The sequence below is a fragment of the Enhydra lutris genome, unplaced genomic scaffold (genome assembly GCF_002288905.1).
Source record: "Enhydra lutris kenyoni isolate GAN:26980312 unplaced genomic scaffold, ASM228890v2 scaffoldscaffold1, whole genome shotgun sequence".
NCBI classification, from domain to species: domain Eukaryota; kingdom Metazoa; phylum Chordata; class Mammalia; order Carnivora; family Mustelidae; genus Enhydra; species Enhydra lutris.
Genome location: NW_019154085.1, coordinates 36,162,009 through 36,189,667, shown reverse-complemented (window position 1 = coordinate 36,189,667; position 27,659 = coordinate 36,162,009). Strand labels below are relative to the sequence as shown.

Genomic DNA, 27,659 nt, shown 5'->3' with positions numbered 1-27,659 from the left:
GACCAGATGCAAATTTGGCGGCTGGGGATTGATTTTACCATAAGCAATGCTGCCTTGTGATATACTGGACATCCTGTTTTTATGAAGTTGCCAGAGGAACAAAACTAGACAGTTAACCAAAGGCCAAATTCTTAAGCAGGAGCAGAAAGTGTTTGTCAGTCCTTTGCGTGCAGATGTGAAGGACGGTGGAATCTATCCCTGTGCCTTCTCCTCAGAATATAGGACCACAATTTCAAATACATAAGAACGTACTTGTTCAGTTTATAAGCCTTCGACCTCCCTCCAACTACATGTTTCTCTATCTTCTTGTTTTGATATCAGAGGGTTGTTCCCACATAAAATTTCTCAAATATATTTAACACATAACACACACATGGCTTTCTGTAATTGAGGCTTAATCTCTTTCCCCCATAGCATATAAGTGTTTGTAAATATTTATGTTATCTCTGAACAAGAAGCTGAGTTAATCATTTAAAATTACAATTGCTATTGAGTCTCCTGGAATTATGAGGTTTTTCTATGTGTTTCTGTAGTTTATGACAATGACTGCTTTGAACGCATGGACTAGCAAATTTGCTAACTGACTCACGATGCAAACGTTCCCAGGGGGATCATGAAGATGCACTCCCAGGTGATAAAGGGTTTCCTGGACCCCCAGGTCCCCCCGGCAGAGCAGGACCTAGAGGACAACCAGGTCTGGGATTTCCTGGCCCACCAGGAGAGAGAGGGCCACCAGGAGCTCCAGGCCACCCCGGTGAGAGGGGCCTCGAAGGCTTGAAGGGTCAGAAAGGTAATTTTGAATGTTATGTGTTACAGAATGGCAAGGGAAATAGTGGAGGCTAAAGTGATCCTCTCTTCTAGGAAAAGTCATTATAGCTATGGCTAGAACCACTAAATAATATTTCTTCTAGCTGCTGTTCAAACTTTGAATGTTGTCTAACAAAAGCATTACAGCACAATCAATAATTAAAACAAATTCTTAAAATACTAAAATGTCTTTGTTGCTGTATTTGTCTGACATACCAAAATTGCCTTTCATTCATTTCTCAGTACCAGCTCATGCAATTGGTATTAAATTTACATACATATTCAAAATATCTATTTGTTTACTCTCTTTTGAGACAGTGCAGGGTATATTAATAAAAAAACACTAGTGTTTCATTTAAAAAATACATCATTGTCCTGGAAAACCCTTGTGTAAGCATTCTAGGAAGGAAAAAAAAAGAATGGATTTCAAATATATTTGACAGTTATCTGAATTTAAAACAATAAAGTGACTTGTGGTATTAGAACTGAAAACTTTTGAAAAGTCTGGAAAAAGGTTTATTTGAGATTTTTTTTTTCCTTTGTAATATGTACATATGCCTCAGGCTACATTATTAATTGTGAAGTGTTAGAATGAGATGGTCACATTGGTTCTCTCTTTGACAACACAGGCAAAAATTTGGTCCTCAATAAGGTTTAAGATTATGGCTCTGGACCCTTCAAAATCTAACATTATTTTTATTCAGTTGATACATTTCTGATTTGAGAGCATATGGAGCGGTACATTGTCATGCATTCATTCCATTATAAAAGAGAAACATTCCATTTCAAAGGGAGAGGGAACAAAGAGGCAAACAAACGCTTTGGCATCTTCCTGTCTTCACCAGCAAAAATGGGGGGATGGGAGTGACCACAGTCCAGAGTCATTAACAAAACCAAGAGACAATACATGTGAAGGCCCAGATCTATGGTAGGCCCTTAGGAAATGTCAGCTGGCGTTAATTTCTCACCGAGGGTACTCATCTACACAGGCCTCCCACACCCAAACCACACTTCAGTCCTCCGAGCTCACTGTTCAGTGTCGCTCCTTTATCATGATTTCTCAGGTCTTCCGATTCCATCGTCTTGGGTGTCATTGGGCCTGTCAATATATATCTTTTTTTGGGTTATTAAAACTAATACTTCTTGGGATTTTTCTTATTCCCTTTACATTCATACTGTCTGACAGTTGAAGCTCAGATTTCAGGACCCGCCTTTCAGAAATTCAAAATAACAGTAGTTCAGATGTTCTAAGAATACTTGGAAGTCTTCTTTTCCCTTGCAATCCACATATACTCTATGAAGAATTATCCTGATTGAGTTATCATTGAGATTCACTTTACATGGGGCTGTCAGTTGCGTGAATGCCATTTTGTTTTTTCATTCCAGGCGATACAATTTCTTGTAACATCACCTACCCTGGGAGGCCGGGTCCGCCAGGAATTGATGGACCTCCAGGTAGGATCAATGAGAAATGGCCGTTGTACACATTCCCCAGAGTAAAGGAACTGGTGAGACAGATGAACCCATAGTTAATCATCTGGTGACTAGTGAGAATAGTTTTGAAATAATCATCAGGTTTTGAGGGACTCTGGGAAAACAGCATCTGTGGTAAGACACACTGGGGCTCAAGTCTACTGGTTTGGGCATACTCTAGGTGGGGTATTTTGTTTTATTTTTTTAATCTCTATGCAACAAAATTTACCTTGATTTGATCACATTTCAGTAGAAATATCTCCCCTTTGAGTATTTTAAAACTGTACCTTCTTTCTTTTCCTATGGCCCAGGAGGAAAACTGATAATGTACTTAGTGATTGTAAGTTTTACCCTGTTCTGCTTTGCCAGCCTCAAGGGATGTGAACACACAGATTTTAAGCTGCCAGTTGTACCTCCTTTAAAGTTATTTTAGCTGAGAGAACTTCCAGTTGGAAGTCAAAGAATGTTTGAAAAAAAAATCTCAATTCCTTTTGCAGGTGCTTTTTGCCTTTGCTTCCTTGGAGGGCAATATAGTAAGGTGTAGGGAAGTAGATTGTGGCCTGTACCCTGATGGTTTCTCGGCAGACTACATGCTGGCTGCCATCTCTTTCCTCCTACAAGGAGGGGATGTGCTTGAATATTTGTGTTGAGACAGAGCATGGGAAGGCACCAAAAGATTCATTGGAGTGGTGGTACATGTCTCAAAGGCTTTTAGGGAGAGTCCTTTGCAGTATGGCTTTGGAGAAAACACAGTAACAAAGGTATTCTCTCTGAAACACTTGTTTGGAGCACATGATTCCTAAAATGATTATGTAAACCAGGCGAGGTGACATCTACTTATATACAGTAGAAATACTCTGAAAAAGACAGGACAGCACAGGTTCTTTTTAGATCACCTGATTTTCGTTCTCATTTGATTTGCATTTTATTGAGCCTGTGTTTTGTTGTTATTATTTAGGACCCAAGGGATTTCCAGGTCTTCGGGGCACTCCGGGGTTGAGGTGTTTCGATGGGCAAAAAGGTCGGCGTGGCAAGCCAGGAATATCAGAAATACTCGGTCCACCTGGTGAATAAGCATTTTTCATTTAAGAATGTGTCTGTACTTCTGAAACTCAATGACTGTAGTAAGCAGACAGCTCAGGGATCCCTACATAATGGGGGAATTTTTTTTTTTTGAAACATTAAGCTCTTAGCTTTGTTTTAGTGACTTTCAGATTCTGGTAACTTTGTAAATTCTCAGGGATCCTTCTACCTGAAGCGTGAGTTCCAGGCTCTCAGGGGTCTACTATTTGGTAGAAACTGCTCAGTCCAGACAGACTGCCAGTGAGTGAAAGCAATGAGAGAAACATCATGGGCTTCTAGGAAATACAAAATCACAATGTATTTTCCTGCAAAAGATGGCAAAGCAACGTTGCTTATTAAGTTACTCTTAATTTAGTTAATGCTCCTGTATTTTTAAAAAATACATTTTTGTCAAAGTAGTAGTCTTCCATTTGTATTAGTTCTATATTTGTACATCCAACAATTTAAACAACTTTTTTTCGATAGGTTTTCGTGGTGATATGGGCGATCCGGGTTTTGGAGGTGAAAAGGGGTCCTCCTTTCTGGGGCCCCCAGGCTTCCCTGGTTCTCGTGGAGCAAGTGGTCAGAAAGGAGTCATGGGAGACACTGCCTATGGCCTACCAGGTGCTCCAGGAAGGAGAGGTCTTTCAGGAGTGCCAGGGTCAAAAGGTCACAGAGGTGATCCAGGACATCCAGGCTTTGAAGGTATGAGGGCTGTGCTGTCCCTGTGGTCCATAAAGCTGGCTCAGCTCTGGAACAGGTCACTGAAGGCTATATAGACTACGTAGCCTTAGAAATCTAGAATGCAGAATTTTCCCCCTAAGCATTTTCATCATAAATGAGCACTGGTCACATTTCAAGGAACCTCCGTAGCATCGCCTTTGCATTGTATGGGTTGTTTTCAAATTCGGGACAGCTCACTGTGGCTCATCCATTCAGTTTGATTCAGCAGCTGCTGGACGTCTGCCTGCTTCAGACTCAGGAGAACACGTGAGCCCTGTAAACGCCCAAGGAACAGGCGCTGGGTCACCTGCCTGCTGCGAAGGCCAGGTTGAAGGAGGACAGGCTAAAAGAAGGGGGGGAGGGCGAGGGCAGAGCAGTGTACAGTGGTGTTTAGGAAGCTGGGTGTGGTGTGGGCTGGGCCTGGCAGGCACACTGTGTTATTTGGACAGGTGACAGGGTGGAGGGGCTTCCATTCCAGCAGGCGTAGTGGGCGAGGAAGGTGGGAAAATGGTCCTGGCACTGACGTAACATCTATTTCCAAAATCACTAAGGATTCCTTCGGACCCTCAGTAGAAGTCTTTAATGTATTTCACAGTAGCAGTAACCCTGGGTCAGGGTCCTTAAAATCATCATCTTTGGGGCCCTAGTCTCAGGAATTTTGATTCATTACATCAGAATTGGGTCCCAGCAGTCCAGACCCTTAGGTTGTGGTGACCAAGAGTGGACCCCAGACCAAACTTTTACAAACACTCTTCTGGTTCTTTTCTACCAGTGGGCGAGCCAGTATTTACTAGGTATCCACAATAGTATCATACAACAGGGCAAATGGAGGGCAGGGGACTAAGTCCCCTTCTCTGGCACCAAGGGACTTACTCTATAGTTGGTAAGTCAAAATGTTCATATACAAAACCCCAATTAGAAAGTAACAGGAGAATACATTCTGTGAGTCAGTGAAAATAATTTTGACTTAATAATCCTACTCTCTCACTTGTGACAGTGTAGCTATGGGGAGCGTTCAGCAGAAGATAAAGATTACTATGAAAATACCCTTGTGTCATCCACAAAAGATAAGCAAATGGGAACAATAGAGTTGAGTAATACGCACACGCACACACTCAGCGAAATACCATTCATCTATTTTCAACTAAAATTGTATTTATAAAGATGGTAACAAAATGAAAACATTTGCAGATTAATATGCAATGTGAAATAATCCAACAATGATATACTGTGATTACTACTTTAAAAATATAAATGCATGAATAGAAGTATAATGAAAACAAGGAAAAAAATAGATTTTTACGGTAGGGCATGGGGAGGATGATAGGGGAATTGTGTTGTTGTTGTTGTTTTCTGGAAATGACACTGCCTTTCCAATAAATAGAAATTTAAGAGTTCAAGTGATGAAATGGCTTACAAAAGACACATCCATAAACTGTGAACTGGGTGTGTAAGTACTGTGGAGATTTGGTGTAAAGCCTGCCACAATGTGAGAGGTTAATTAAAATCAAGAAGAACCTCGCGGTGTTTAATTTGCCCAAGCAACTTCTTCGTTGTCTGTGTAACCGTATCGAGTAACTCTCCTAGTAATGTGTGGTTTCCCCATTCATTTGGAGCTCACCACCATCCGGGATAAGAACATCCTTTGAGAGGCTTTACTTGTTTGAGCCCTGAGCTGGACGGAAAGTCTTATTTCTGGTATTGCAAGCGTGCACCTGCTGTGGCCGGCTGACTCCCTAGTTTGATGCCATGAGTGTCAACAATGCCTTCTATCATTTCAGGGGCAGCTGGCAGGCCGGGATTCCCAGGTCTTAAAGGCCCCAGAGGCAGAGAGGGAAGTGCTGGGTTTCCAGGAATCCCAGGTCTACCTGCTCGTTCCTGCAAAGGAGGTGCCCCAGGGTTACCGGGGCAGCCGGGACTCCGAGGGGCTCCAGGCCACCCAGGTAAGTGAGAGCCTGTGCCATGCCCACCCGTGAAGAGCCTGGGACTTGACTCTGCTTACAGAGGAATAAACTCACTTGCTACTCCTTTACGTACCAGTGGAACCAAGAGTCCTGGGGCAGAGACAAGGACTTTACTGTTCACAGGACGGCAAGGGGCATGCACTTCCCGGTGGTTTGGGTCATTTCCTCTTGTCACCCTGGTCTCATGGGGACACAGAAGAGGGGTTCAGTGGATGTTGCATTGCACACGCAGCAGGTTGCAGGATCTGAGAGGAGCCCGGAGCCTGGGGAGCTGCTGCTTTATAGCCTCAGGCAGCACAGCCTGCTCTTTATGCTGGGATAGGCGCTGTGTCACCTGCCAAGGCTGTGGGTGCCAAACACAACCTTGAGAACTAGCCCAGGTAAAGAGTGGCCAGGACCTTGTACTTTGGGGGCACCCAGCAAGACGCATAGGGGCTTGAGAAACCCAGGAAGAAGTACTTCTCAACCCAAGGCACTAGAGGGCTGTTTCCAATGTGATCTTCATTTCGCCATTTGGTTTGTCTCCTGTTATTTATATCCTGTTGCATTTATTCAAAAATGGCAGGAAAATGGATCAAAATGGGGTTGAGGCAAACCCCGCCTCTACGGCCTTATTTCCAGCACTGGTAAAAACCAGATGATGTTGCTGTGATTTCTGCAGTCCTCTCCAGTGAACAGCCTGACCAAGTTCACTTGGCCAGAGCTGCAGGGAACACCTGGAAAGTTTTCTTTTACTGGTTTCAAGAGTAAATACAAATACTATTTTTGCTCTTCACCCTTCCCGTTTTCCATTTTTAAAATGCTCTTTATAGTATTTGTGTATCTCTACTGGGAAATATTTATTCAAGTAATCTGCCTTTCTTCTTATAGCAGCCAGGAAAATAGGTTCGGAGACTGATGGAGCCTTGCCACTGTGGTTTTAACTGATAAACATTGTTTCATAGGCATGGATACACAATTTAAGCTATCAGTGAATTTTTTTGCCTGCCCATGTGTGAAGCCAGTGTTCAGTCTTCACACATTTTTGTCCTTGTGGTTTGTCCCAGGTGCCCCAGGTTGGAAAGGACAGCAAGGGGACATGGGGCCTCCTGGTCCAGCTGGAATGAAGGGCCTCCCTGGAGTCCCGGGATGGCCAGGGGCAGACGGTCCCCTAGGACCCCCAGGCATCCCAGGCCCCTCAGGGGATGACGGACTGCCTGGTCTTCCAGGCCCAAAGGGTGGGTAGCACTCTTCTATTATTTACCCCTATTTTATAAACTTGAAATCTACTGCCAGGTGAAGACTATTACACATGATCATACTATTAAATTTACTGTTATATCAGCCTGATTTTGTCCTACCCTTAGTGACCGCTCCCTTCATCTTATCCCCTATATCCCCTATATTGTTATTTCCCGTGGCACAATGTTTTGGTATAGGTAAATGGGAAAATGTTGGGGGGGTTTTAAGCCCACAGAACCCACAAATACTTCTGCTCAACACACTGGGTAGAGCTGATCAGGTGTTGGGTCAGGGCTAATGTACTTCCACGTTGGATGAGTCCCCATCCTCCAGCCCCATATCCCTGGCTCCTGATCTCTTCAAGCATGATGAGATCAGGACTCAGAAACGTAAAGGCTCCCACTTCAGCCCTATGGGGTGGAAAGCTGAGTCCGAAAGCACAGCAGTTACACGAGGTGGGCCTGGTAGACATTGTTTACCTTCAGTACAAACAGGGCCATGGGAGGGGGCAAGGAACACAGATCTAGGAAGCGTACAAGCTTTTAAAATGTCTTTCTATAAATTCATGCTGTCATTTCATCAGGATCCCAGGGTTTGCCTGGCTTCCCTGGTTTTCCGGGGGAAAGAGGAAAGCCTGGCCCCGATGGACGTGCTGGCAGTAAGGGGGACCCAGGAGAAGACGGTCAGCCTGGCTTCCCTGGAGACCGGGGGATGAAAGGTGCCAAAGGTAAATGCACTTGACAGCATGGTGATGCTACATCTTGGTTTTGGTGTTTGATCAGAACCTATATAGATGGTCTTTGAAAAGTACGTGGAACTGTCCTGCAGCTTGGATTCTTCTTCCTTTTGGATTCCTGGTGTTTTAGAATTTTAAACCAAATTCATTCTCCTTACCTCTCAGTCTTGTTGCATATAACTGATAAATGAATTGCTCTTTTAGTAGAAAAAAATTATCAAGTGCTTTGATATATGGCTATTGGATTTAAAAGAACCTTCTCACTGGTTACGAAGGAAGGGGGAAAGGCCCCCAAACTCTGTTTCAATCTTTTTCTTTTCTTTCTTTTTTTAAATATTGCTTTTGTAAAAAGCCTAGATAATAAATATTACAGGGCCTCTGGTCCCTGTTGAAAGCACTCAGCTCAGCTTTTATAGCATGAAATCAGCCAGAGACAGCACGGAAACATACTAACATAACTTGTGTTCCAATCGAATTTTCCTTATGGACACTGAAATTTGAATTTCAATTAATCTTCTCATGTCACAAAATATTGTTCCCATTTTGAGTTTTATCCCCTAAACGTAAAAGTGTAAAAATCATAGCTCACGGATTATAGGTAAACTGGCCACAGGGGGATTTGGCTCTCAGGTGGTAATTTACTGACCTCTGAACTAGAGTAAATCCACTCTCATCCGAGCCATGAGCTATACTTCCCCAACTGTACTTAAAGAAAGTTTTCGGGGCACCTGGGTGGCTCAGTTGGTTGAGCATCCAACTCTTGATTTTGGCTCAGGTCATGATCTCAGGGTTGTGAGACTGAGCCCCATGTTGGGCTCCACATTCAGTGGGAGGAGGGAGGGGTCCTGTTTGAGATTTTCTCCCTCTCCCTCTGCCTGCCCCCCTGCTCATGCTCTCTCTCTCTCTAAAATAACTAATAAATACATCTTTTTAAAAAATAAAGTTTTCAAATAAATAAAATCCTAAAAAACAGTTTTCATTACTATTAAAAAATAAAAATTTCAAGACCACTGGTGTAAATGTTCTGTGTCCATCCCTGTTACATATTTACTTCTAGCACTTAGCTGGGAGGCTGCAGTGTTCATGAAGGTAACATCTCATTTCCAGTGTAGAGAATGAATGCTTGACAATTTGAGAGACAAGTGTTTTGTCCTTAAAGCACTCCAGGTAAATAGCCTCCTGTATAATTTAAATTACTTTTACTTCTTGGTGAATTGATTCTACTCTTATTTTCGTTTTACTAGCCTATCTGTTTGTTTGTTTGGTTTTTTTTTAATAAAGAATCAAGGAATCAGAGTCGCTCTTAGCTAGCTTAGATTAAGTGATGTTTGCTATGCTATTATGGTCTCCAAAATAAAACAGATATAAAAAACTGATAGTGCATAATATGTTAACTAACTGGAATTTAAATGAAAACTTAAAAAAAAAAATGCTCTGATTGGTGTTTGCTCCCGTGGTATAAATACCCACCGTGGCTGGTTTAAAGCTGTGAGCACTTTAACAACTGGCTTGCAAAATTCTCCACTTGTTAGTAATTGGCTCTCACCACACTGGTATGAGCCCACTCGAGCACACTTCTACAGCTGGACAGTGTTTACGAAAGTCGGGTAGAAACACCGTGTATTCTTCCTACCTTTCAGAATTCTCTAGGTGGAGAAGCAGTTGAAATAAGTGATCTTTTAATGTAAGGAAAATAAAAGAGGGTAGCTAGGAAGGGAAAGACAGGGAACTGGAAAATATGAGATGGGTGGTTCACGTTTTATAGGATGAAGAGACATATTTTAGATCTGGAACGTTTCAAGCCTATCTGCTTTCACCTAAGAGTCCGAGATCCGTTTGGCTGAATTTAGCAAGCATTCACTGATCACTCTCTGTAGCCCAGACCCTGTTGCTGGACACATTGGGAGGGGAATGCAAAAAGATATGGCCCTTCCTTTAGGAACTCCACCAGCAATGTACAAGCTATAAACATAAATATGGTTTAGGAAATGAAATGTAGATTTGCAAACTGGACCTGAAGGGTCTTAACAGAAGACCTTCTGTTTGTTCTTCTCTTGCATACTTAATATCTGAAGGAGCGAGAGGACCCCCAGGAGATGAAGGAGAGATGGCTATCATTTCCCAAAAGGGGAAAACGGGGGAACCTGGACCTCCAGGAGATGGTGGATTCCCAGGAGAGGAAGGTAGGTAAATGCTCATTCTTTTTAACTGTATCCGATGTGTTGATCTTTCTAGATCATTTTGAATAAACAAGCATGCGTTTGTTTGGGAAAGGGAAGGCCACTTTCTTTAGATACAAATATATACAGATTAACCTCATGCTGCATTTTTCTTTTGCTTTTCCATGCCAGAACTTAACTAAAGTTCATACATAGGTCTAGATTTGGATATTCCAAATTAGGGTGTCAGTCCGAAGATTATACTTATAATACCAGTTCCAGCTTTCCAGTACCCCCTTTTGTGGTGACTGGTATTAAAACAAGTAACACAGTGATGACTGCCCAGGTCATTTTGACCCATGCTTCTCCACCTTCAGTGTGCCCATGAACTGCTGGGCTCTTGTGAAAATGCAGATTCTGGATCAGCAGGGCTGGGGCAGGCCCGAACTCTGCCTTTCTAACAAGCACCATGATGCCCGTGCTCCTGCTCCCCAGAAACAGCATATGGCAAGGACTTTACCACCACATTTGTATTCTCTGCCTTCCCGTCAAGTTCAGGTTTAGTCTGCAGGAGGGCGGGGCTCTTGTCTTGACTCTCTCCTTAACTAGTTGTTGAGGGCAGATGTTTTTTAATTTCGCTGGGTCAGCTCTTCTTCATCTGCAAGATGAGTGTGTGACCAAGCAGGTGACCTTGCAGGCTCATGCCTCCCTGAGTCAATTCATGGGTGCTTCTTTCCCAGTGAGGTCAGTGAAGCCCAAAACCATCACAATGGGGCTCAGGGCAAGAACTAGGTCTCCCTAAAACCTTGGGCTTCTTCTCCTAAATATAGGACCCAAACCCTCAGCCTAACTACTGTCCCACCCGGGATTTCCTAGAAGAGGTTTGTCCCACTTGCAACCCCTCCAGGTGATAAAGGCGATCCTGGGATGCAGGGGAGGAGAGGAGAGCCCGGAAGACACGGACCACCTGGATTTCACAGAGGGGAGCCTGGTAGAACCGGGCAGCCAGGGCTTCCAGGCTCCCCAGGCCCCCCAGGCTTACCTGGTCCAAGAGGGATTATTGGTTTTCCGGGATTTCCAGGTGACCAGGTAAGTGGCTGTGGTTGGGGAGGAAAGAAATAATACAAACCTTTTGCTCCTGGGTGCCCATAAGGAGTCCTAATTTGCCAGTGTACATCATTGCCCTTTGACTGGCTTTTAGAATATAAGTGAAGAATGAAGGCTTCTGGAAAGCCATGATGTGACTATAATTTCTGAACAGTGCTCATGCCTGTTTTCCCGTGACAGATGACGGAGTCCCTCACTCCACCTACTACCCCCTCCACCAGCCTAGTTTAAACAGCTCTATAGGAACTTCCCCCATGACTGCTGGTTTATCCGAGTAGAGTTCTCTGAAAAATAACCCAAATTCCGGTATCGAAACCTTCCTATCTGATTGCAGATATCTCAGATTTTGCTGTAAATACATTTGGTCTTCATAAGCATGAGTAAAACACCCACCCTGAGAAACCAAGAGATACAATATGTGTCATGGCCTACATCACAGCTTATAGAAGATGGATATAATTTGCTACCCATCTTTTGGAATCAAATAGATTTTTCAAGTTTTGGGTAAAAAAAAGTCTTCTAACAAGATTTTATTTGGTATTAATTTGCTCATTCAAACCTTAATATTCAAATTATGTGATATATTTACTCTTTTGTAATCAAATTAGAGAATTGGATGCTGTCGACACCTCTAATTCTGGAGTTTTAGCCACTTTTAAAGCTGGACACATGTATTAGTACACCTGCAATCCGCTTCTGATTTCCTTTACCACTGCAAATATATAGAAACTGGTTATAGAATATTATAACTGGGTCATGTTATCAACATATCATTTGTATTTGAAACCAAATTAAACTCTTTTGTTTTGTTAAACTGTCAGGGTGAGCCGGGTTCTCCAGGGTCCCCAGGACTTTCGGGAATTGATGGAATGAGAGGACCTAAAGGTATGCTTTGGAAACATAGTAGCCATCTGCCAAGTTCATAGTCCTGGGTGTTTGTAACATTGTGAGCACACACATTTGGCATGAAAAGTAGAATATATCCAACAAACTGCAACATGCAAGGGCTTCTTTTTATTTTTTCTAAGTTTTCGTTTAAATTCCAGTTAGTTAACATGGAGTGTAATATTAGCTTCAAGAGTACTGTATAGGGATTTAACATTTCCAGACATCACCATGATGACATGACAACTGCCCTCCTTCATCCCCATCACCTGTTTCACCCATCCCTCCACGCACCTTCCTTGGGGTAACCCGCAGTTTTTTCTCTATAGGTAAGTGTCTGCTTTCATATATATATATACCTATATATATATATATATATATATATATATATATATACACATACACATATATACATATATATATATACATATACATATATATTTAAAGCAGGGTCTGTGTGTGTGTGTGTATAACATCTTCTATATCCATTCATCAAATGATCTTGGATCATGATATTTCCATCATTCGGTTATTGTAGATAATGCTTCTGTAAACATTGGGGTGCCCATATCCCTTGTATTCTTTGGGCAAAGACCTAGTCGTGTGATTGCTGGATCACAGAGTAGTTTAGTTTTAACTTTATGAGGAATCTCCATTCTGTTCTCCAGAGTGACTTCACCACTTTGCATTCCCACCAACAGGGCAAGAGGGCTCCGCTTTCTCCACATCCTTGCCAACACCTGTTGTTTCTTGTGTTGCTGATTTTAGTCATTCTGACAGGTGTGAGGTGATAGCTCACTGTAGTTTTGATTTGCATTTGCCTGACGATAAGTAATGTTGAGCAACTTTACATGTGTCCGTTGGCTGTCTGGATGTCTTCTTTGAAAAAATGTCTGTTCATGTCTTCTGGCCATTTTTAAATTGGATTACTCATTTTGAGAGGCATTGAGTTTTATAAGTTCTTAATATATTTTGGATACTAATGAAGGGGTTCATTTTAGACTCTGCTAAATACTCAAACACTCAAGACCCAAGTCATCCACATTTGTCATTCAGAGTCAAGAGTACCAGCTAGAAAACAACATGCTTGCAGAGCACACAGGCCTTTCTCCTCATTGGGGTGTGTGTGTGGGGGGGTCCCTCAGCAGTCTTTGTAGTGACTGCAGCTCCCACCAGATCCACATTGGTGGGCAGTGCCTACCTTGGCTTGGAAGCCTTCTGCCCTAGGAGCCAATATCTCTTCTAAGGATTTTATGGATTTGGCTTTTAGGGTCCCATGACAATTTACAGGACACGGAGAAGGCCAGAGCCATGAGTTCCCATCAGGTGTTAATATGTCATTTAAGAATTTCTGGGCCACATGTAATGTACAGTTGGGTTATTTTTTAGCATAAGCCAAGGGTCAGCAAGTTGTGCATGAAAGCAGCAAGACAATACGAAAACAAGAGGTATGGCTGTGTTTCATTAAACATTTATTTGCAAAAAGCTATAGGTTAGATTTGGCTTCATAGGTCTTGGTTTACCTTGTGCCAAAAACAATGTTGCCTCATAACACAGCTGATATTCTACCTTAATCAGATTTTTGGGAAACAGAAACACAAAGTTACCTGTGGGTAAAAATATTCTTTTTTTTTTTTTTTTTAATTTTATTTATTTGACAGAGAGAGAGAGAGAGAGAGAGATCACAAGTAGGCATAGAGGCAGGCAAAGAGAGAGGGGAGGAAGCAGGCTCCCTGTGGAGCAGAGAGCCCGATGCGGGGCTTGATCCCAGGACCCTGAGATCATGACCCAAGCTGAAGGCAGAGGCTTTAACCCACTGAGCCACCCAGGCGCCCTGGGTAAAAATATTCTTAAAGAAAGAGAGGTTTCATTAACTCTTTATTCAGACAAACAAGCAAACAAAAATCAGGACATCTTAAATTGTGATATTTACATAAAATCTTCAATATTGTTACTGTTGTATACCATTGGGTTAGTATTTTTCTTTAAATCTACTTAAATATGATTCACTGTTTTAACCTTAGCTTTAACCTCACTGTGAATTTACAGGTTTGATGAGCAGTTATATTTTACTTTAATACAGATGAAAATGAATAACTTTAAAATATAAAAGAGTAAGAGAACCTGGTTGGCTCAGTCAGAAGAGCGTGTGACTCTTGATCTCACGGTTATAAGTTTAAGCCCCACATTGGGTGTAGAGATTACTTAAAAATAAAATCTTTAAAGAAATATCATGAAATGTTAAAGAGTAATTAATGAACCACCTAAAAATCTACTCCCTTACCACCCATGAAACATGTTTTGTGTTTTGAGAGACACTCCATAAGTAATATGATAGTTGCTATAAGAAAAAATGAACTGTGCACACTTATTTATTCAGAAGTAACAATCTAGATTTCTTCCTCGGAAATAGTTACAAGGAAGGGAAGTTCTCATATTTGAGTAGACACTGTATAGCATCATGGTTTAAGACTCAGTCCTCAGGGCGCCTGGGTGGCTCAGTGGGTTAAAGTCTCTGCCTTTGGGTCATGATTCCAGGGATCTGGGATCAAGCCCCCCATCGGGCTCCCTGCTCAACGGGAAGCCTGCTTCTCCCTCTCCCACTCCCCTTGCTTGTCTTCCCTCTCTCACTGTCTCTCTCTTTGTCAGATAAATAGATAAAACCTTAAAAAAAATAAAACTCAGTCCTCTTCTACTTCCCTATGCATTTATTATAGTCCCTTTGCCTCTCTCAGAGGATAAACCTACCTCTTCTTAAGCTCTTCATACTTGTATTTGGCCATGTTTGCAAGGAACTGAAATGCACTCGTGGTCCATGGGGTAAAAGCTGCCTCCTGAAGCCCACCATAAGGCTAACGAAACCCACCCCAACAATCCCTGGTTTCTCTCTTGAGATTATTCCGTTTTTCTTTATGGCCTGGCTTTTACTTGCCTACCAGCTGGCTTCATCACTCTCTATTCAGTATCCTTTCTGGATCTTTCTGGATATATTTGGATTGCAAGCATGTTCTGCATCAGAGCATCATGATAACGACATCATGATGGTCTTTTTGATTGTTGCCTCAATAACCAACAACCTCACATTCTTGCTTTTTTATTCCAACTTCTCAAGGAAAGACTGGCTGACCTGAGAAGGACAAGATTTCTACCCCTCAAAGAATCAGTCACAATTATGAGTAGCATCAGCTGGAAGAGAAACTTCCACAAATGTGGGTGGGACTCCTTTGACAAGGGTATGGGTAGGAAGGTATTATAATTCACACTTAATTGACTCTTATTCTCTCTTATAATCCCACCTGTTGTCTTGCCCATTCCTACCACACAATTTTAAGACTTCCATTCGTAACTGACTCCTAGCCATAAGTCCTGTGTCCAGAAGAATGCAGCAGCCGTGTGGGACAACTCTGGTACTGTGGGAGCCGTTGCCTACAGTAGCCTTGGGATGTGTGCTCTCTTGTGAAGTCATCAATAAAGTATGCCTTTGTAATTTTGTTTTTACAAGGACACTGAGTTGAGCTTCCCTTCACAGAGCTTGAAATGTGATTATAGTAGCTAAAACGGGGCAGTTTCTGCTTTTTGTTTCTAAAATACCATCTAAGAATATCATTGGTCAGTGCTAAGTAATTTCTTACGTAGATACCTAAATTTGAAACTATTTTTGGGAATTTAAGAATTCAAACTTATTGTCAATCGGAGAAAGACAACTATCATATGATCTCCCTGATATGAGGAAGTAGAGATGTAACATGGGGGGTTTGGGGGGTAGGAAAAGAATATATGAAACAAGATGGGATCGGGAGGGAGACAAACCATGAGACTCTTAATCTCACAAAACAAACTGAGGGTTGTGGGGGGGTGGGGGTGGTGGGGAGGTTATGGACATTGGGGAGGATACATGTTATGGTGAGTGCTGGGAAGTATGTAAACCTGGCGATTCACAGGCCTGTACCCCTACGGCTAATAATACATTATATGTTTATAAAAAAATTGAAAAAAATTATTAAAAAAAAGAATTCAAACTTATTAAGATCTATAGTTTCTTATGATTGTTATGAACAAAAAAATGTGTGTGTGCATGTTTGTGTGTGTATGTGTGTGCTTAAATCACATCTTGCATCTATGTTTCCATTGTTTTTATATAAAAAATTTTTTTTCAAAAACTCTTCTGGAATATTTGAAGATAAACTCTAAAGACAAATATGACAGTTATTAAGTCACGTGTATGAACTAAAATTAAATTCCCTTAAATAATGTTATGTGCATTTTATCACTTACAGGAGACAAAGGTGACCCTGCAAGTCAGTTCGGCTTCCCTGGTCCAAAGGGTGAACCAGGTGGCCCTGGATGTCCAGGTAGAGCTATAGCGACGTGTTTTTCTTATTAAAACAAAAGAGAATAGGGGCAACTTGGTGGCTCAATCAGTTGAATGTCTGGGTCTTGGTCTTGGCTCAGGTCTCGATCTCAGGGTCATGAATTCTGGCCATGTTGGGCTCCACGCTGGGTATGGCGCTCTCTGCTCAGCGGGGAGCCTGCTTCCTCCTCTCTCTCTGCCTGCCTCTCTGCCTACTTGTGATCTCTGTCCGTCAAATAAATAAATAAATAAAAATATCTTTAAAAAAATCAATAAATTTGGTTTGAGAAATAGAGCAATTACTTTATACTCTTAGTGGGCAATAATTATATCAATATTTTCTTCCCCCTTTACACACTAAGATACATGTCAGAAAGATTATAAACACCGCCACCACATCCTTGGCCTGGAAGGACATCAGGATTATAAACCAGGGATTCTCAGTCTTTTTCCACCACGGCTCCCATGACCTATGATGTTGACAAAACAATCCACTCTCCTTGACATGCCCAGATTTTGACATGGTCAAAAATGATTATTGCAAGCAAATAAAGCTGGACTATTTCACAATCACTAGAATTATAAATGATACATTAGCAGTAACCACTCACACTGACCATCGCTTCAGGTTGTTACTCTAGCCCTTTCTTTCCTACTCAGAAAATCACATGTGAATGCCAGTGAGGAGTGCCATTGTTGAGGTATCACACAGTATCTCAGTTATTAAATATCTAATTTACTAAAACCCTAACCAAAAGAAAAAAAAAGTAAAACTTCATCACCAACAATGAATATAAACTCTTCAAAATGGTACTTTGTGTATCAGTGATAGCTGACACGTAATCCCTCAGAATGGATAGCCATGTACCTGTGATCTCTTACCTTCCCCTCAAAACAGTGGCTGGCTACAGTACATGACCCACCATTGATGAAATATACATGCCTTTTAACTTAGTAACTTTACTTGTAAGAATTTATCTTAAGTCAGTTACCAGACGAATGGATAAAGATACATGGACAGGGATATTCATTGCATGAAAAGAACAAATGCCATCCACAAATGATAGGTCAAAGAAGTACGCACAATCTTATTCAGTTGGTAGTGGATAGGTTTAGGTCTGTCCCTTGTAAGTTAAAATATCTCACATTAATAAGTTTGTGCATTTTATTTATTTATTTGAGAGAGATAGAGAGAGAGGGTGAGTGGGAGGAAGGGGAGAGGGAGAGAGAGAGAATCTCAAGCAGAATGCCCACTGGGCACAGAGCCCGACTCGGGGCTGGATCCCAGGACCCTGAGATCATGACCTGAGCTGAAATCAAAAGTCAGCTGCCCAACTGACTGAGCCACCCACATGCCCCTTGTTTCGTGCATTATCTTAAAATTCTCTTTGGCAGAAGTCATGTTTCATTATATACAACAGAAAAAGTGTCAGAGCAGAAGTATCATCAGGAATTTAAGGAGCACCTGGGTGGCTCAGTTGTTAAGCCTCTGCCTTCAGCTCAGGTCATGATCCCAGGGTCCTGGGATGGAGCCCCGCATCGGGCTCCCTGCTCGGTGGGGAGCCTGCTTCCCCATCTCTCACTCGCCCTGCTTGTGTTCTTTCTCTCACTGTATCTCTCTCTGTCAAGTAAGTAAATAAAATCTTTAAAAATATATATATATTTTTTGTTTTTATACCATAAGATTGCTAAAATAGAAGTTTAACAGAAAAACAAGCTTGCTACAATGGCAAGAACTTTTCCACTCTTCTTCCATGTTGGTCTTTTACCCCTGACATGGTCAAATGGGCTTAAATAATGTAGTGTTTTAATCAAAATGTACAGCTTAAATGTACATTTGGAGGGGGAAGTAGTTTTGAGGTTAACATTATGGAGGTTCATATTAAGTATCAGAGTAGGAAAGAAGCCTTGAGAAGGGAAACCAGGGTTCAAAGTCAGTCTTCCTTATTACTGCCCATGTGGTCCTGGGCAAGTTGCTTGTCACCTTTGAGCTCAGTTTCCTCACTTGTAAACTGGCCCCATGCATAATTATAGGATTGTTCTGAAGATCAAATAAGATTCCTTAAAAGCAGGTGGTAAACGGAAAGTTCCACTTTTACTGGTATTTTTATGTAAACCATTAAGATAGTAAGATTTTACAAGCTGAAACTAGTCCAAAATGGAAGCCTTTAATATTACCTAGTATTTTAAGTGAAAAATTATAAATCTGAGTTATTTTATACTTGGGCTAACTTTTTCAAGGAAATTTATGTTAGCATAATTTCCCTCGTATCCTGCAGTTATCACCATTGAAACTGTTCCTTTTCTCATATGCTGTAGCTTTAGTTTAAAATTTCTAAATTAGGGTTGCCTGGGTGGCTCAGTGGGTTAAAGCCTCTGCCTTTGGCTCAGGTCATGATCCCAGGGTCCTGGGATCGAGCCCTGAGTAGGGCTCTCTGCTCAGCAGGGAGCCTGCTTCCTCCTCTTTCTCTGCCTGCCTCTCTGCCTACTTGTGATCTCTGTCTGTCAAATAAATAAATAAAATCTTTTTAAAAATAAAATAAAATTTCTAAATTATGTCATATGTTATTCACCAGCACAGAGTCTACCTAAATATGCAAATTCCATTGACTGGGAAAAGCTGCATTGATTGAATTTGAACGAGCCCAAGAGAAAGCATAGAACTGCTACCTATCTCAGGGGATTTTAAATGAGTGTCCTGGGTTTAGTTTTCTACCTGTCTCCCCACCCCACCCCCCCGCCCTGAACCCCTTTTAATTCAATGAGAAAATACAGCACAGATGAATTCAGAAGTTCGGTTCTTAACACAAGTATGACAGGGGATGCAAGCCTCAGTATTTCCATTTGGAGATTAGAGTAACACTGCCTTACCTTAACTGCAGTAATGTTTACAGGATAAATAACATAACAACACACAGTGAAGTTCATAGATCTTAAATTCCATCAGGGAGCAGGCATAGACTAACAGAGGCTTGTTTCGTGTCTGTTCTAATAAATAATGACTGTGCCTACTGCTAACCCCCCACCTTGGGTCTGTAAATCCAGAACCATGTATTCTATTTGTAGACTCAGCTGGCTAATTTCATCACAGACTATTGGGTTATCCTGTAAGTCTGAATTGTATTAAAGCAATACATTGTAAATAAACCTGGGGAAATAGTCATCTTCTTTAGTAATCAAAGAAATGTAACTAAAGGGAGCCTCAGGTAGTGTTTTCTTCTTACAGAATTAGCAGGAGAACAACAAACTCACAAGTCCCGAGTGAGCACAGGGCATGCACTTAGAGTTGTTGTAACCAAGTACACAACAGTGATGGGAATTAGGGCACCATTTACCCAGACCACCTGACTGCCTCTGTCAAGAACAGAATGGTCTATTCTCAAAGACTAAACAGCAGCTGAAGTGTTCTCTTCAGCAGGTCTCCGTCCTGAGAAAGAGACTGTAGTGGATTTTTTTTTTTTTTTCTTTAACTTAAGGCATGTAACCACCAGATGCAGTGTGTTTCTGGAATGAGAGCCGGTGTGGACAAACCAGTGTGAAGGACATTAAGGGCACAAGTGGGAGAACCCAAGTATGGAATGAGTACTAGAGGATATTAATGATTGGTATTAATTTTCTTGGCTGTGATGATGTTATTTGGGCCATGAAGGAAAATGGTTTTTTCAGGCATACCTCTTGAAGTATTTAGCGATGGAATTCCGTGATGCCTGTGATTTACTTTAAAATACTTCAGCAGTTTGAAATGCAGAAAACTGAACCAAAATGTACTATGTTACCTAGAAATTCTACTCCTAGGAATTTTTCCCAAGGAGATAATTTGAGAAAAATGGATTAAAAATGTATAAAGATCATTATGCATAACAGCAAAGAGAAATAACTTGAATGGCTAATAGTAAGAGAAAATTAGGTTAATTAATATATTAAGATTAACTCAATAAGCTATCAGCTGGTCTTTTTGAAACAACAATTAGAGGGGCACCTGGGTGGCTCAGTCGGTTAAGCATCTGACTCTTGATCTCAGCTCAGGTCTTGATTTCAGGGTTGTGAGTTCAAGCCCTGTGTTGGGCTCCACGCTGGACATGGAGCCTACTTTAATAATAATAGTAACAATAAGAAGAAGAAGGAGGAGGAGGAGGAGAAAATAATAGCAAATTTGGAACATTACTTACAATACAATGCTAATTTAAAAAAATCAGAATATAAAACTGGGGGACTTATTTGCACATTGTTATACACGTGAGAAATTGTATGAAGGTGGTAGGATTAAAGATGTTTTGTTTTCAATTTTTCCTTAGTGTTATCTTTTCAACAGAAAAATTGTAAATGTAAACAAGTACTACTAGAAAAGAATGTCAAGTCCTGAAATTAGAGGTTTTATAGATGCACGGCCTCAAAGACCAATCCACAATTACTCAGATGCTTGATTCTTCCTTCTTTAGGACATCCTGGAGTACCCGGCGATCACGGCTTGCCTGGTGTTCAAGGCCCCACAGGACCACCAGGAAGGCCAGGATTACCTGGTGCCTTTGGACCACCCGGGTGTCCAGGTATTTTGAAAGGAGCCTGGAAACTTCCAGAGTACTCATCTATCTTCTAGTGTATCAGAAAGAGCCAACCTTCCCTTAGACTCTGCCACTTCCCAGGCCTGTGACTCTGGAGAAGTCACTCACACTTACCTGTTCCTCACCCATAGGGTGGAGTTAGTCCAGTCCCATGGGGCTGGTCTGGGAGTAAACCAAGACAACACCTGTCAAGAACCTAGCAATGTGCCAGGCACAAAGTGAGGGTCTGACATATAGAAGCGCCTTCCCATCCCTCCTTAATCCCCCTGCCATCCAGATGCTGGTTTTCTTCTCTCCTTTAGATTTAAGACACATATCACATGGACAGCACAACCTCTTACGGCTCCTCCTCTTGCTGATGCGGAATACAGTGAAAGTTTAAAATTATAAAAGGCAACAGTGATCACTCCAAAGTGATTTGCTCCCTCTGAGGTTAAGTGTAGTTTTCTTTCTAGAGTTAGAGGTCTAGGGGGAAAAAGTGATAAGGGAGCCACCTTTTAAGAGCACAGATGACCTTCCCTGTGAAGGTAACTCATGTCTCATCTGGGTGTCTGCAGAACCTCCCTCTCGTCCTCAGGTACTCAAGGGGCGCCTGGGCTGCAGGGACCTCCAGGAGAAACGGGGGATCCTGGGCCAAGAGGCATGGTGGGAGATCCAGGGGCACCGGGGCTCCCAGGAATAAAAGGTGAGTGGAAAGGAAGCCTGACCCTTGAGGGCAAATTGACAGCGCCTTTCCTGTGCCAAGTGACACTGCTCTTGGTCATGGCTCCTTCCTATTTCCCACAGATGTCCTTAATTAGCTCCTTCTTCTCACTCAGAGCTTCAGGCAGGGCATCTCGGCTCTCTGCCAGCCTTTGACCAAAATGACTGTGCTGCCATCTTTGAGAACATTTCTCCCAGCGTTTTCTGTAATGCTCAGGCCTCTTCACTTATTCTCTCCTTAAGATAGTTAAGCTTCTGTTATGTTCTAGATTTGTGTTAGACACTGGGTGTATAATTCTGGAGAGAATTGACATTGTTACTGCCTTCTTGGATCTCACAATGTAGTCCAAGAGTTGTATTAGAAACATACCTGTAACTACATTTACCATTACATTTAAAAACATAAATGTAACTACATTTACCAATTGTGGTATGTGCAGGTAAGAGAATATAAATGCTATGGAGAAAGAGTTACCAATATTCTTTATCTTTGTTAGATAAAGAAACATTTTTTCCTGGTTGAATTTTTGGTCTTTATGAGTCATAGAAAACTCATTATAAGTTTCATTACAATAATACCATATACCCTATTGTACATCTTGTATTTGGTGATTAACAAAAATCCATGCCCCTCCATTCCTCTATGATACTTACTCCTCTTCAGTCCATTTCTTCCATTTTAGAAAAAAATGTTTTTCCCGGGTACTTTGTGCACACCTGTAGTGTAGCATGTATGTCCTATACATTTGTATGTTTAAAAATCTTTCTCACCAAGTAAAACACGATTTTTATATCCTTGGCACCCAGTGGATACCCAGTAAGTCTACTGGATGGTTATGGTAAGTATTTTAAAATTTGTGAATAAATTAAAAATAGAGGGCTGGACAAGTAGAATAATGGACAGCTGAGCTAGTAGCTATGAAGTTGAAGGTCTTTGTTTGAATAGCAGATGAAGAGTCAAGCCTTACTTGGTAGATTTCTATAACTAAGATCCTCTCTTCCCACCTTCCTCCCCTTACATTCTGCTAGTTGACTCATCCATGTACCAAATTTTGGTTAAATAGAAATCACTTCTACTTGGAAGAGTTGGAAACCCCTCCTTTGGGTTTGTTTCATTGTTTTGAAAATCTAAATTAAAATTTCCCACTCTTTCATCTCTTCCCTCACCAAAGAACTTTCAAATAATGTTTGTTTCCCAATACGCAGTAGTGTGGTATGTAGGACCTGGTGCAACTCTGCAGGGAGGGAGGCCCTTTATTCTGGAGCACTGGTACTTTATGTATTTCCATGCGGCCAAATATTATTTGGCTTCTGGTTCCCATAACTAAACAAGACATCTTTGTACTGTTCTTCTCCCTTTTCATTGACATTTGATGTGAAGTGCAGTGATTGGTGATAAATTTAGGATCTCAAGCAATGGCATAATTTGTTTTATTATGTTGTGCTAGTCACCCTACTGTACTTCATTAATTTTTGATGTAGTATTCCACAATTCATTGTTTGCGTGGAACACCCAGTGCTCATTGCAATACATGCCCTCCTTAATACCGGGTATAATTTTTTTATGTTAAAAGCTTATCTAGTAATTGTGGCTGTTTGCTGTCCCTGGAAATCCCTGAAGCCCTGGTGGGGTATTCTCCAACACTTTTTTGAACGTCTGGAAGATGAAATTGGTAAAAACCCAAAAGGAAACATTTCCATCATGAACCACTCCTACTGCATTTCCCTGTCATCTTACCCTCCTGGTTTAATAAAAATAGCAAGGATCTTCAAACATCCCAGTGCTATAACAATAGACACTCAGTTTGACTAAAATGACTAGGCTCAGGTTACTATTGCTGATTTGTCCTGCTCTTGAATTAGTTCACATTTATTACATCATTTCACTATGGTATGTTATTAAAAAACCAATAGCCAGTGATGTTGATTGAGTAACAGAATCGCTCGAAAAATGATCTCCAACCACATCAGAGTTCTGTGCTATAAAATAAAGGGTTTGTCAAGAGACAGTGGGAAAATGACTCTGTCAGCCCAAATATTCACCCCAGCACACAGACAGATGCTGCAGTGGTGCCTCCTGGCCATGCAGCGACACTGTTTCTCTGCAAACAGCCCAACGAATGACCTGTCTTTAAAAACCAAACCAAACCGAACCGTGAATACATTCCTAAAAGTGAAAACGTCCACAGTATAAATCCATTGTTGCAGTTTATCATGCTGTTACAAAAATGAACCGCACTCCAGCAGAAACACTTTGATCTGAGAAACTAAATATTTGAAGTATGTTCTAAATAAGTCAAGGGGACTGATTATCTTGTTTGAACAAACCAGCTGTTGAACTCCAAAGTTGTTTGCTCTGCTGGAACGGACCATATGGATTCTGAGTCCTGCTTGTGTTCAGTCAGATTTAAACTCTAACTTAAACATATGCTAAAAATGGCTTGATTTGTAGATTTAAATGTTCAAGCACATATGCCCTCTAAAGGGAAGACACTCGGTTCCTCGTTGGGCGTTCATGAGATTGGAATAATGAAAATCTAGAGACAACTGCCTGCTCCATGGCAACAACCATAAAGATGTGGATTGGGTTGTTTTGGCTGGTGGCAAAATGTTTCCTCAGAAAAAAGGCACCTCGAAATATCTTTTATCTGGAAAGAAATGCTATCATGTTAGAGCTGTGGAAATCATGGGAATGTTCTCCCCCTTTCTCTACGGGGTGGGGGCGGGGTGTCCCTTCTGGCCCTGCCCCCACAGCACTTACCACTCCTGAAGTAATTGCCCATTTGTTCTGTCATGTCAGGGACTGCTTCTCTCGTGCTCTCCATTGTCTTGTCAGCCAGCTGTCACCGAGTATATCTGGGGATGGGAGCTCCGGGGTTAGGAGACCATGTCTTTTTGCTCTTGTGCCTATCCTCAGTAGGCAGTCATGTAGTTTCTGAACTAAAAAACATATATATCTTATTTCAGATTCTGTTTTGATACATTTTCAACTGTGTTCAACCATTACCTTAGTTACATGGATCCCTTTCCCATCGCCTTTCACGTTCCGGTGACCAGCTGTCCGAGTTTGCCTGGGACGGAGGGTGCCTCAGAACGCCAGAGCTGGGCAAGTCCCCCTCGCACAGGGACGAGGTGGTCATCCCATTAAATGTAAAAACCTGTACAAAGGCCACTGGGGATAGAGTGGCATTTTCAGGCTTTAGAACAAAAGAAAACCTCAGTGAAGACCTAGTCTCTGAGTGGGCTTGCTAACCAGGATGGAGGCTGTGATCCCCATTAGGGCTGGAGCAGGAGATTTGATTCTCTGACCGGGCTGGGTGGAAGGGAGAGCACTCCCGCCCGTGAGCATAGGGAGGGGCAGCCTTACGTGAAGGGTGTTAAGCAGCAGGACGGCCAGAGAGGTGAATAAAAAATCCTCATTACCAAAGAATGTGCTTTGTTAGCTTAATTGCCTCTCATCTGCTCTGTATATATTTTATGCATGAACAACTTTCTGATTTAGAGATGGGATTGATAAAAAGCTTTCAGTAGAAAGGAAAAATTGCCCTTAAAATCCTACCCAGATGTAGCTGCATTCAATTTAGAAAGATAACATTGGGTCAGATAAGGGTCGGCCAGTTCAACAATGGTGAGGGGCTGGGCCTGTGACAGCCCGGGATCTGGATGCGTTGATGGGACAATGGAGAGTTGGCAGAAGCTGAGACATTCCACCCCAGCTAAGTCCCCAAGCCATCAATCTTGGTGGCTTCAGCTGGAGATCAAAACACATTGAAATAGCAAAGTGTTCTCAAAAAATTTATTATCATTTCAGATAGATTGCCATAAATATCCAGATTTGGCAGATGAAGAAGGTCTGTGTGTTCTTTTGGTGCAAACTTGAAACGTTGGCTCATTAAGAGGAAAGAGGATTGAAAAATAAACTCAGCCAGAACTGTGAAAAGTGGTTAGGAAATAAGAGCTTTAGGAAAAATAAGGGTGCATTCCCATTTTGGGGGGTGGGGATGAGAGAATGCGGCTCCTTTGCACCAATCTAAAGCTTAAGTTTAAAAATAGAATAACCATCCATTTCAAGTACTGATAATAAATAGAGTGAAACTAGCTAAGTGTTCCCTCTTTTAATAAGAAGCCCACAGAGGACTTGCATTAATGAGTAGTAATAATTAGCACTTAAATTATTTATACACAAATGGATGCCTCTAACTTCACCAAACCTTATTCCTCCCATAAATTTATTAAAGAATGTGTAACATGCAAATCGACATTGTGCCCCCTCCTTCCGACAGCTTTCTCTCCACCCGTTCACGTCCCGGCACTCCTTGTGGAACATTTCCTCATTCACTCATTCATGCATCCACTCACCCATTCAACCAACACCTACTGAACACCAACTGTGTGTCACATGCTAGACGGGGGCATGGGATGACTAAGACGACCCGATCTTGCACTCAATTAATTTATCCAAAGTAATCCAGTCATCCAGACTCGCTTGTTGTGTGGTATGGGACAGGCACCGGCAGAAGGGCATCAAGGGAGCTCTGTGCAGGTTTCATGGGGTAGCTGAGGGCCATTTGATGTGTGCTAGAACACTGCGATTGCAAATGACAGGGATGTGGCCCCAAACTGAGTGATGGGCTGGACGGCTCTCAGCCTTCGATGAAGATCCACCGATGAATTTGGAAGGTCACCAGGTTTGGCCAGGGGCTGAGCAGAAGATGGTTTCCCCCAAATCCATGAGACAAGACATGTATGAATCGCCTGGCAGAGGGCCCTGCTCCCAGAATTGTATCAGTCGTCTGTCTTCTTCCCTTCCTCCCTCTCTCCTTCCCTCTGCCTGTCCCTTGTTTGTCTCCTCTACACTTATATAAGTGTAAATCTCTACACTTATATAAGTATCTATATGTTATAATATAAATGTATTTTAGATACTTCATGCATTTATCTATTTATGAGTCTATAGACTGATGGGTGTTCAGTGTTCACTGACAGCTTCGGGAAGTCAGGCTGGTAGATATCTGTCTCCTTGGAGGACTACACTGATGCCTGGCAGAAAGAAATCATACCTCATTACAGAGACCGGAGTTTCCAGTGATTGTTATGAAATAAATTGAGTTTCAGTAGAGAGGTATCAGAGTGATTCATTTTGAAGGAAGTCATGGCAAAGAAATAGTGCCAACCAAACCTGCCCTGCAAGCTTCTTCTTTCTGAGTAGTACAGAATTTGAAGAAAAGTTAGGTAGGTCATGTATTCCCCAGTTTGCCACAGGCCTCAACTGTCCTTATTGTCTTACTACCTTTACCTGACTAGATCCCAAAGAAATTAGTATCTACAGACCACGGTGGAGTGGACAGGTCCTGAACCTGGGTGGAAGGAGGCCTAAGTTTGCTCCGATCCAATCTCTTTTCTCTCATCTAGGATAACTTCGTTGTCATAGAACCTAACGTTCCTTCCTACAAGAAGATTCAGTAATTCTAGACTGTATCTGGATAGAGAGAGAGATGTCCACAATATGGTCATAAACCAAGAGCACTATGTTAAAACCAAAGCAACGTGCTACCTGTGTTGCAGAAAATGTCCATCAAATGAAAATGTTAAATAATAACCACTGGTATGGTTTTAGCCTTGATAATGACATCTAGACAGTGTGACCTCAGGGCTCCCGCCTGGAGAATCTGTCGGTGGCCATCAGCCAATCATCCCCTGGGTGGTGTCCAGGCCCAGGGGCCGGTGAACTTCAACACTGGGTCTTCCCTGGTGGGTCACAGGCCTGTGATGTGTTTCAGGTCCCTCCGGGGCGCCCGGTCTGAACGGCTTGCATGGTTTAAAGGGTCAGAAAGGAGCCAAAGGTGCTTCAGGTAAGAAAATCCTTTGCCTAGACCAAACTGCAGTCAGCAGACTGTGAGAAACTGC

General features: G+C 42.0%; 1 protein-coding gene across 1 annotated transcript in view; it reads left to right on the top strand.

Annotated features, from left to right (window-relative positions):
• Positions 1–27,659, top strand: part of LOC111143029 (collagen type IV alpha 4 chain) — a 103,684-nt gene that overhangs the window by 56,560 nt on the left and 19,465 nt on the right. Inside the window, exons 24-37 of the mRNA XM_022496451.1 lie at positions 607–790; positions 2,194–2,262; positions 3,239–3,346; positions 3,829–4,047; positions 5,847–6,008; positions 7,076–7,246; positions 7,834–7,977; positions 10,062–10,169; positions 11,053–11,234; positions 12,074–12,137; positions 16,415–16,489; positions 20,928–21,035; positions 21,628–21,735; positions 27,533–27,604. Coding sequence (XP_022352159.1) covers positions 607–790; positions 2,194–2,262; positions 3,239–3,346; positions 3,829–4,047; positions 5,847–6,008; positions 7,076–7,246; positions 7,834–7,977; positions 10,062–10,169; positions 11,053–11,234; positions 12,074–12,137; positions 16,415–16,489; positions 20,928–21,035; positions 21,628–21,735; positions 27,533–27,604 — 1,774 coding nt within the window. The remainder of the gene's footprint in view (positions 1–606; positions 791–2,193; positions 2,263–3,238; positions 3,347–3,828; positions 4,048–5,846; positions 6,009–7,075; positions 7,247–7,833; positions 7,978–10,061; positions 10,170–11,052; positions 11,235–12,073; positions 12,138–16,414; positions 16,490–20,927; positions 21,036–21,627; positions 21,736–27,532; positions 27,605–27,659) is intronic.